This window comes from Acanthisitta chloris, unplaced genomic scaffold (genome assembly GCF_000695815.1).
Source record: "Acanthisitta chloris isolate BGI_N310 unplaced genomic scaffold, ASM69581v1 scaffold22577, whole genome shotgun sequence".
In the NCBI taxonomy this organism is placed as follows: domain Eukaryota; kingdom Metazoa; phylum Chordata; class Aves; order Passeriformes; family Acanthisittidae; genus Acanthisitta; species Acanthisitta chloris.
The window spans coordinates 1-11704 of record NW_008683470.1 but is presented as its reverse complement, the minus strand read 5'-3'; the positions used below and the strand labels follow the sequence as shown (position 1 = coordinate 11704).

General features: G+C 43.6%; 1 protein-coding gene across 1 annotated transcript in view; it reads right to left on the bottom strand.

Moving 5' to 3' along the window:
• Positions 1 to 8461, bottom strand: part of GMPR (guanosine monophosphate reductase) — a gene marked incomplete at both ends in the record, with an annotated part of 14244 nt that extends 5783 nt beyond the window's left edge. The window contains 3 exons of the mRNA XM_009078961.1: positions 5820 to 5993; positions 7626 to 7709; positions 8342 to 8461. Coding sequence (XP_009077209.1) covers positions 5820 to 5993; positions 7626 to 7709; positions 8342 to 8461 — 378 coding nt within the window. The remainder of the gene's footprint in view (positions 1 to 5819; positions 5994 to 7625; positions 7710 to 8341) is intronic.
• Positions 8462 to 11704: the final 3243 nt, after the last annotated feature.

Genomic DNA, 11704 nt, shown 5'->3' with positions numbered 1-11704 from the left:
CAGGAACCTTCCCAGACTCCCAAGACCTTTGGTAGGTGATTGAGAGGAGTTCTGGTCAAACATCTGCTAGCTCCTTCAGTACTCCGGCATGAATCCCATCAGGCCCATCATCCCCTCAGACATTTGCAAACCAAGTTTGGTTTGAATTTCAGCTCTGTGTCTTGTTTCATGTCCACAGCATGTTCCTAACTAGAAAAACTGCACAAACTAAACCTGGCTGAAACAGGATTCCAGTTGCCCATGTCACTCATTTTGCACTTGTACCAAGATGGGTTACTCATTTGTTGAGATTTGAATTTAGGATCCAGAGACGTTCAGAAAACCTCTTACATAATGATACTGCAGGACTTAGCAAGTGTTTGCAGCAGTACCAATATGGGCAGAGCAGGAGGCAAATCCTAAAATCCTTACTTAATATTTTCTTAGTTTTAATTGAAACAAAACTCCTGGTACTGGGTAAAGTCAACAGGAGCTATCCAGGGAATGCTGGGTGAAGCTTCTTCTCTACTTACTGATTTTTGGCTTCTATTTCACCCTTTATTTATTTTTACTGAATTTTACTTCCCCCTTTTATTAGTCTGAAAGCTGATGAGCCACCACCTGAAGCACTTAGAAAAACAATTATACCGTAAGGCAACAATTTGTGGTCTATGACACAGAACTGCTTAACTTTGCCCAAAACAGCATGATATTGATTAAAAATAAAATAAAATAAACCAAAGTGAAATAAAATAGAACAGTCAGGAAATACAGGATATATAATAGGTACAGTGTTTCCAGCTAAGTGCTGCTTCCTTCGTGCTCAGTGGTAATTTGTTATACTAAATGCTGTACACTCCAAGGTGGGGTGAGAGAGAGCATTTCACTTGTGACATTAAGGAAGCAGTTTACATTTGGGAGGCAGATGACTACCTATGCAGCACGTTACCACTTGGTGAAATACTGGAGTGCATCCAAAAGATTCATAAACAGGAATAAGCAGGTGTTAAAGGCAGAGGTTCTGTGAGATTTGGGACCAAATATGTATTTAACTTAAACAACAAAGTCTTCTTATTAACAGAGCATAGAGGGTTGTCAAACTGTCTCTTCAGAAATGCTAACCAGACGTTTACTGTTAAGTTACTGCTAGAGGATGTTGGAACTGCATATGTTGATTCAAAATGCTCATCCTAGCAGAGAAAAGCACTTATGTCCCCAGCACACATTTTTTCCTGGAATGCACATACACACATCAGTGATTTCTGTCTTTCTGAATCTGCAGAACCTTAACAAATTTTCAAGGAAGACATGGAGCTCTATATAGCAGACTTCAACCTGCCAGGCTTGCTTCTTTTAGGTACCTTTTGCAGACCTCAGAGAGCACAAAGAACAAACCACTACAAGAGAGGCACAGCTATCTGTATATGAAGAGACCATAGTATCACAGCAGAAGATCAGGGAAAGCTGCTTTCTCACATCCAGCTGAACTCTGCTTTCACTGCAACATATGCTTCCCTTTACCACTGATGCCAGTATGACAGCTGAATAAAGGCAAAAGGGCTTTTGAAAGCCCCACCTATAAGGTAAAGCCAGAATACTTCAACTAAAAAAACTCCATCTGACAAGGTCAATACAGAAAGACTGAGGCTACAGAGATGAAACTCTCTTAAAATTAACTTACAGAATATAAAGTGAGTAAAGCAACTGGAACTTGTGCAAAGAAGCCACTACAAACAATACATTTTCTGGTGTATTTGGGCAAGCAGTCAGGACACATAGTAATTGGTGCAAGTATTGTATTACTGAAAACCATGATGATCTTCATGATGTAGTCCATGTACCAATGCACTTCTAATCTGCTGCAGAATTGGCATTCTCGAAGAGATAAAGCCCATTACTGCTAATTTAACTTCTTTACCCCATCAGTAAAATAACAGTACCAGTCACAATCAAAAGTCAGGTAAACCATCATGTTTCCTGCAGGGTCAGTTGTCAGGGGCTACAACAAATTACTCTGGCTGTGAGCCTGGTCCTACACACTTGGGGTGACATTCAGATCACTCAGTCTGAGGTTTCAAATGAGGTTTCAAGAGAGGTTTCAAGAGAGCACCATCCTGGGTCATTCCAGCAATACCCAGGATGTCTGAGCTGTGGGTCAGACCTGAGGGAAATCCTGCCCTCAGAAAAGTCAAAGGGAGTTTCCCTATTGACTTTAATGAGATCAAGATTTCACCTAACAGGATTATAAAGACTACAGCTTCTCTGACAGAGATACAAAATTAGTGAATGCAGTAGGGCAGTGCCTCTGAATTTCAGTCAGGCATTTGATACTGTGCCTCATAAAAGCCTGCTATAAATATCAGCTCATACTGACTAAGACAGGAACACTGCTGCACTGATTGAAAGCTGCTGGCAAATGGCAATGGATCAAGCTGGGGAGAAGTGTCTGTGACAACAGTTCTCAAACTTTCTTCTTGTATCCCAGAGAAAAGCACAGTCTGTGCCTCCACATTATCAGGAAGAGGGCCAAAGGACACTTCCCACCCACCAAAACAAGGGATGCTTTACCAGGAGATGGAGGGATGATGCCCTTTGCAAGGCTGAGCCATACCGAGTGGGTGTTTGCAGTCAGTACTGTAACTGACTCAAGACAGGCTCAGCAGTGTCACTGTCTCCTACCCTGGAATCCCTGTTCTGAGACCCCAGCCCTGGTGGAGTCTGCCATGACTGGATTTACTCTGCTGTGTGCTCTGGAGAAAAACTGGGAGCAGTCTGCATGGCTTTCTTTCACTGAATTCTGCCTCTACTAAGGTGCTGAGAAGTTCTGCTACTAACTCCAAGGGGGAGCAACAGTTTCTGGCCCCTGTTGTTTTCCTCTGCTTCTGCTTTGCGGTTCCCCTTGCCTCCCTCTCTGGCTCACATCTTGTGGGTGCTACTGCAAGTGTGCTCCTGCCCCAGTCTTTTCCTTCCTGCCACACTCCCTCTTCCCCTCGGGGTTTCTTCTATATAATGAACGGAGAACACTATGAAAAGATAAATTCCGGATAAAAACTTGGCAAACCTTGCTGGCAAAGATATCTTAGCTTGCTAAACAGACTTTCAGTGATATGGAATAATCCCAACATCTACAACTTCACTAATAAATAAGGACTATGCTTCCTGTAATATAAAGGCTCTGATCCTCCATCAAGAATGTTGACTGAGGGTTTTCTTTAGACTTTAGTGAGTAGACACAATCAATGCACATGATGCTGTGCAACAGCAAAACACACCAATGGACCATTACTCCTGATGCTGGGGGCAGACCTGCATTTATGTGACACAAATACACAGACTTAAATACTGCTTTTTCCCCCATTCTCAATCTAATGAGTGATTCAAGACAAGTCATGTTGTACCTCTGTGCCCCTATTTGGCTTCCCTATCCCTTGTGTTCCATGGAGAAACTGATTTTCTTTGTAAATTAAAACAAAATGCAGGAGTGAAAAAAAACACCTTGTGTCAGAGCCAGGCAGAAGAAAATAAGGTAATGTGATTATAAAAGCAAGTATTTAAAAAGACAAAAACAGACATCTGAAAGGTTGTTACACAAGAGACATCCTCCATCTGCACTGGAGTACTTGCCACAGAAAACACAGCATTAACCACAGTTGCTGAACCCATTACGTGGCCCCTGGGAACGCACGTTCCCTGAGACCCAGGATTGGGTTAGTGTTACGTACTGCACTGCAGCTGACTGTGGAATGAATGGTCATGCTGAGGAAAGCAAACAAGACAACCTGCAGGGTCCTGGAGATTACTTTCAGCTATGAGAAAGCTTCTTTATTTTTATACCTTCTATTTAACTGCTAACCCTTTTGTTTGAAAGCCACAACAGCAGAGAACATACTGCAGGCATAGCACAGAGGCATCAAAGCAGTGAGAACAGGTAGCAGCAGGACATGTCTTCCCGAGTATCATAAAAAGGAGCCTAGACCAGCTCCTGTACTTCAGCCAGGAATAGCTTCAAACAGCCATTTTGGCACAGAGTGTTAAGTAAATTCATTTGGAAGCAAAGTTCCTAGTTGAATCAGACACCTTCAGGGACTGCGCAAACTCTGGAGGCTTTGGAAAACTGGTGGTTTTTGAACACCCCAAGTTTGATAACCTGCTTTTAGGAATGGAAATTATCACTGTGCAGGAAACGAAAAACATGAGCCATATTAATCATGTTCAGAGAAAGAAGCTACAATCAGAGAAGACAACTGAACAGGTCAGGGCTGTATATGTGTTCAAGCAGGTGGTGCTTAAACACAGAAACATTGTCAGGACAATGAGACCTGAAGTAACAATAACCTTTAGTCACAGAAGCAGCAACACTAAGAAGGTAGTTGATCAGACATGAGAGGTGGATGAGACTGGCTTAAGAACCCTGGACTGAAATCTGGACTTGATACCTGACTTTGACATTGACCTCCTGTGCCTTCTGGGCAATTAATCTTGGTTGAGTTCCCTCCTCAGTCAGCAAAGTCAGCAGTCTGCAGGGATGTGGAGGACTGGATGATACACAATTTTCTTTCCACTCCTGATAGGGAAGATCTTTTGCTTTAACTGTGTTGTTTAAGCTCCCTCCTTGCAAGCCAAAGACACTGGAGTAATCCTGTCACTAAGGATATCCAAAGCAAGGACACAGCTTCTTCCCTCAGTGCAGTGAACACAGAGCAGGAAGCCCCAAAACCCCACATCTATCATTTCATAGTTCCAAAATCGCTCCCCAAAGCCATAGGAAATATGACCATAGCAAAATGGCTCCCATGTCTCCTGGTACCTGTTGAAGGATGCCTATTCAGTAGCCTGTGGTAACCCAGAACCCAACAGGCATTCCAGCCTACTTCCATTTTCCAATGCCACCACCATTCAGAGGCAAGAATACTGCCTTCCTCTAACACAGGAGAAAGGAATGTAGACTCCTCTGTGCTGCTTGAATGTGTCGTTCCCTATTGAACCAAGGCAGAATGTGCACTTATGACCATTTTTACTTCACATTTACTTTACATGCATGAAGTTTTGTGTCTGGCACAGAATCATGTGTTGCCTAAACACATGATTTTCTTGCTGCACTGGCTTGAAGAAAGGCTGGTGGCCTCATTACAGATCTGCTGTTTGTTTGAGAATTTCTGCTATTTTCATGCAACCAAATTCAGACCCATTTCTTTAAGGGCCCTAGGAAAGAAGCAGCAGTGCTCTGCTGCAAGGAGTTCCATGTCAAAGCAAACACCCTACTCTTAGTGCAAAAGGGCTGAAGGAAGCATGGCATTAACACTCTGAGATGGGCTAGTAATGTCACAGAAAGCACATTACAAACCCCAGCATTCACCATTTTGCTCCCTGATAACACTGTTCACAACACCCCTATGATTCTTATCACAGGTAAGAATCAGTATACATTCAGCAGTTTTCATAGCAAATAGACAAAAACAGCCACAGGCCTCAATTGACCAGAAATGTTTGCACATTCCCACAGCAACCTCTCCTTGGAATCACCAAAATAAACCTACATACTTTATGATTAGATGTCTCATCTGGTGTGGGAGGGAGGACACGAGTTGTGAAAAAAATTGGATCCACCCAGTCTGCCATGCTGATGACATGCTGATGTTGGCATCAAACTGCTGTATCAGAGCACACGCTAAACATTCCCACAGAAATTATCGGCCATGGAAGATGGACAATGACAACTCGTTATTAAACATCCTTCCTTCCTTCCTATTCTAGCTTCTGATGCCTACCAATCCAACCCTGGGTCCTGTTCCTGGACAGAATTCACACACACACCCCCTTCACCCTTTCTACTCACTTACCATAATGGTGTGATGTGGGAACAGGGCACGGACAGACTTCACAAACTCCACAAAGTGCTCTGAGTAGCCATTTGCCACGTCCAGGCAGATGTATCTGATAGGTGGAATGGCCTCTAGAATACTTGTCAACTTGTCCAAATCGGCTTTTCCACTACCCGAGCTTGCTGCTACATGCTAGAAAGACAGGGAGAACAAAACTGAGTAGTAGGTTGCAAAAACTGGGCTAAACACACAATTTGTATGTCTTTTTTTGCATAGTCTTGGCAGGACTTGTGCTGGAAACTAGTGAAAATCATACTACATGAAATAAATACCTTCCTGGGAATATCAATGTGTTATTTCTGTTTTGTTCAAAGGACCTAAAATAAAGGAGAATTATCATGTTATCAGCTTTTCAGTCACAAGTGGATTCTCATAGGCAAATACAATCACCTGAGATGAATGAAGGCTCAGCCACACTCATATAAACACAAACAAGGAAGAAGGCCTAATTTGTGTATTTCCAGGAAGTCAGAATGGCAAAATTTGGGCCACTATCAGAGAGTGGAATCTGGGTCTTTAGGTTCACCAAGAAGTCCTTTGATCTACAGAATCACAGAACAGTTTTGTTTGGAAGGGACCTCTGGAGATTACATAGTCCAATCCCTTTTCTAAAGCAGGCTCAGCTACTACTGAAAACAAGCAGATTGCTTCTTCCTTTTTCTTCCTATGAGTTCTTTCCAAAAGAAAAATAGTTTCCACAGCTGTTGGCCCACAAAACCTCTCCAGAAATCCAGGGTCACAAAGCAAGTCAGTATTTAATCACTAGGAGATCCTACTCCAGTGATTATAAACCACGAATGAGATAAGCTCAGAAATGTTCAGACACAGGACATTCCTGGAACCACCTTCTACCCTATAGTGGCCTATAAGCAACCCTGATGGACCTAAGTGACAGGCTGGCTTTCAGGCAATCCTGTAATCAATAGTCTTTATGACATAATTCTAAAATGTGCCACAGATAGCTGTGTAGTATACTGTTCTATACAGAAATAGATTAAAACCTTCACTGAACTCCAAGAAGGAGGGGAGACAGCCACACACACTCTCATCCTGCCTCTCCTGGTACAGGAGCCTGCTAGAAGAGCACCAAAAAAATCTGGATATGAAAAAATCAGAACTTAAGTCAATGTTTAAATTTACTAAATATTTCTGTTGTCTCTAACGGCTCAGGCCAGGGCCCTGTGAATAAGCCAGGCAGCACAGTGAGTAGCAGCACAGCTAGTAGCAGCACAGCATGAGCTCTAGTGCAAGGGAGTAAGTGGAGGACACATGCTCTGACTACTATCAATGCTCATCCCTGCTTGGGCCCAGCACCTGGGCCACTCCAGCCTGCAGGCTTCGGGTCTGCTTGCACACCTGAGAGCAAAGACTCTGCTCAGCACAAGGGCATGCAGGCCCAGCTTCTGTGTGTGTGACTCAAGGCTATTCACATTTCTACCTACACACTACCATAGCTCCCAACAGCAACAGAAGCAGAGCAGTTAGACCTATTCTCAAGTATTTCCTCCTTCTTTGTAAAGGATACTTCTGTTTCCATTCCAGGCATATATAAACTTTTCTTTCTTGCAGCTTAATATAAGCACTTACATAATGGACTCACATAGCTATTCTTTTTAAATCAGGACAAGCCACTTCCCTTGATGAATTTAAGAACAGCAAATATCTTCATTCCCCAAAACCTCACTTGACAACAGTACTCCCGAGAGACTCTAGTGTGAGTTCAGAACAAAGCAATAAACCATAATTTACAGTACAAAAATGTACCTCAAGGCATTCTGGGTGATTGGCAGCAAACAGTTTCCATTCTTCCAGAGAATAATGCTTGTGAATTGCAGTGAACATTGCGTGCTAGCAAAAAACAAGAAAACTGCTATCAATGTCCAAGTTAGCCACCTTTCCCTCAGCTGCAAAATAAGACATTAGAAATTCCCACTTTAAGTATTGCTTGAAAGCATATCCTACTTGAAAGCAACAGTAACAGTGAATAATAGACCAGGCAACCTCAAATAGCTCTTCAAAGGTAACTTCACATACTTAAGCTGACCTTTCAGGATCAGGTTTATGATGTGTTTCATGAAGCTGTGGCCAGTATTTTGAATGTGCCAGAGGCTAATTAACTTAGAAACTGCTGCAGCTTTATCCAGTAACCTACACTTTCAAAACTTGTCCGCTAATAATGTTTTCTGGCAGGAAGCACCATACAAACTACAAAACTACACTCTAGAAGCTCCACCTGAAGCTGAGCTACACCCAAGATGGAAGTTTCCCAGTACGGAAGCATCTCAACTGAAACTATCACACATCTGGAGCCCTGTTTGTGGTAACTGTGTTGCTGTCAAAGCACAGCTCCTTTTTCTTGTTCTGTATTTTTAAACTCATGTCCCACTGTTCTCCAACAAACTTAGCTAAAACTTTACACAGGCTGCTCACTGTCACCCAATGGCTTCCCAATTGTTGCAGACACGAGAGTCAAGACTTACTTTTGCCATAACCACAGCCATTTCAAATGTCCCCACAGTGTCCATGTTTGCCACTATAATGGGAATTCCTGTGTATGTCTGCTTGGAGTTACGGAAGGTGAAGGTGCGCGTGAGGTCGACCTGCAATGTAAAGACACACATTCTTTTAAGTAACTGATTGTAATCTAACAAGAGTTTTGCCATTAATTTCTGACAGAACAGATTTAGAACAGCTTCTTAATTCTCCTCACATTTCCTGTTCCTCGTTTCATTCCACCATTACGCAACTTAATTTATTTAGTTCATTGCAACTTCTGCCTTCCAAATACGAAAGAAAGTGGAAAATCATAAAATCATAGAATTTAAGGGTTGGAAAGGACCGTACAGATCATCTAGTCCCAACCCACCCTGCCATGGGCAGGGACACCTCCTCACTAGATCAGGTTGCTCAAGGCCTCATCCAGCCTGGCCTTGAACACTGCCAGGGTCGGGGCAGCCACCATGTCCCTGGGCAACCTGTGCCAGTGTCTCACCACCCCCACAGGAAAAAATATTTTTCTACTATCTAACCTAAACTTTCCCTCCTTCAATTTGAACCTGTTACTCCTTGTTCTATCATCGCAGTTCCTAACAAAGAGTGCCTCTCTGGCTCCCTTGTAGGCCCTCTTTGTGTTAAATAGAGTTCTAGCTTAAAAAAAAAAAAAGACAATTTTTTTTTTTTAAAAGGAAACAAGGCAGAAGGTTTTGGAAAGGAAGAGAAAGACAACCAGGAGTGTGGATTATTGTATACAGAAGTAACCTCAGCTGTTTGTCTGCCTGAGAAACCCAAGTTGCAGTCCTAACTTCACAGAAGTCAGAACTGGAACTCCTTCTGTCTCCAGGGCACAGAGGACTTTGTCCCAATCTTAATGTAAATGGCAACATAATAAAGCATGCTCTTACTTTCGGTTACGGTTACCAGCACTCTTGCCATACAATATGAACAATCATACCTTCGCTTACTAAACCATGAAGCTGCACCCATCTTCACCTTCAAACTTATTTCTTCCTCAGCACCTTCACATGATTATGGTAACATCAGTCATTTTGCTCCTTACATTTGGAAGAGGTAATATCAAATTCAGATCAGTTCTCACTGGTCTACTTAGCACCTTGCAAAAGAGGGGTGAAAAAAAAGGGAAAAAAAGAGACCATCCCCCACATCTCTACAACCTCCTTTCAGGTAGTTGTAGAGAACAATTAGGTCATCCGAGCTGTCTCTTCTCAAGACTAAACAAACCAAATTCCCTCAGCCATTCCTCATACAACAAGTTTTCCAGACCTTTTATGAGCCTCATTGCCCTTTGCTGGACTCACTCCAGTGCCTCAATGTTCTTTTCAAAGTGAGGGGCCCAAAACTGAACACAGCACTGAGGTGTGATCTCACCAGTGCCAAGTACAGGGAGATAATCATTGCCCCAGTCCTGCTGGTCACACAATTCTTGACACAGGCCAAGCTGCCATTGGCCTTCCTGGTCACCTGTGCACACTGTTGGCTCATATCGAGACAGCTTTCAACCAGCACCCTCAAGTCCCTTTTTGACAAACAAGTCTCAAGCTGCTACACTCCCAGCCTGCAGCACTGCATGGGGTTTTTGTATCCCAAGTGCAAGACCCAGCTCTTTACCTTACTGAACCTCAAGGAGTTGTCCTCAGCCCATTGATCAATTCAGTGGTTGACAGCAAGCGGTAACAATGAGGTAACGATAGCCGATTATTCCATACATTATGAGGAAATAACTCTCACTCTCTGATTGCTCACCATTGCTCAACAACAGTAAACATTTCTTTAGAAAGAAAATCATGAAATGTATTTTATAACTTCTACCTAGACTTTTGATAGATGAAAGTACAAGGACACTGGCTGTTCTGTTAAAGCTCCCTGGACTTATTTGAATTTAGAAATTGAAATTAACGACATGACGCTTTTCTGCTGAACTTGTAATGGACAGCCGGCAGAAGTTAGCCCAGCAAAGGCAAGAATAGTAGGCTATGTGAGTACTAAGACCCCCCAGACAGATAATGCTGCTCCCACTCCAATTATTGCTTTAACCAATTTTGACACTTGAATTCAAGCATCAAATTTTCAGGTATCTTTTCAGAAAGAGAAAGCAACCACGGAAAATGAAGACTGTGCAAGGAATCAAAAACAAGTACCAACATAGCAAACGTACGAGGAGATCTGCAAAAATCCCAAACTGCCTCTCTAAGAAGCTGACTTAATCCTAGTCACTGCTTAAAAAGCTTTCCTTGCGCAAAACAAGGCATTCACACGAGAGAAGCAGACGCTTGCTGATATAAGCTTCAAAGCAGCAGCTTGCTGGGTAACAGGCACTGTAGTATGCTGCCTCTGTTCCTCTGCCAGAACTATTTATTTATATTCTTGTTTTGAAGCAGACTGGGGCTGTCCATTTCAGATCTGGCTCTCACAGACACTGTTTATCCCTGTTGCCACAGCCTCAGTGATGGTGTCCAATTTCTTAACCTTCATCAGTTTTCACTGACCCTCTCACGACACACAGTTTTTCTCATCTGAAATGTTTTAACAGTTCATCATAGCCACCCGTTACAACCCTGCCATATCGGCTCATGTTCCTCCTATCGTTTTCCCTTCCCAGCAGCCCTTCTTTCCACAGCCTGCACGCAGCTAAATATACAAAACACTGCACTTTGAGGAGCCATGTGCCACTCGCTCCATGGAGCACAGCTCCACCTGTTTGCCAGGCCAGCACAGTGAATTTCAAGGAGGGACCCATAGGTCCCCAAGCAAACGGCGAGGAAGTGCCCACAGGCCTCATGAGCAGCAATTGCACATGATGAGAAGCTACTCCGGCTGCAATACTGTTCTCTGTCAATTACAAATGACTAGCCAGAGTTTACCTTTCTACTGAGAGGGCCTCTCTGATCTTACACCTCATAATGGCAAATCAGTCTTGGCTAGCTGTTGGCCTGAAAATCCCTGGCTAATAGGCCCATAATAAACACAGCCTCCCTGCTTCCCTTTCGCTTTCTACCTCCGTCTCCCTCTCTCTTACAACTCCGCATCCCCTGGAGAAAACCTTAATCCTCTTTTCATCCCCCAACACGACGTAATTCCTTCTTTAGTCAAACTAAATCCTCCGGTAACCTCGGGGTTACGCGGGGTAAGCGAGAAGGCACCCTGGATCCCGAGGCAGCCATCTTTTGGGGGAGGCACTCCTGGGATTTCCTCAGGTCTTTCCTCATCCCCGCTGAGAAACACGCGCAGCACCGTCCCGGCTGGGCGCGGGGATGCCGAGCCGCGGGGCGACCCCCGTGCTCTGCCCACGCGGGTCACACGGGGGTTAGCCCGAGCGAGGCTGGCAC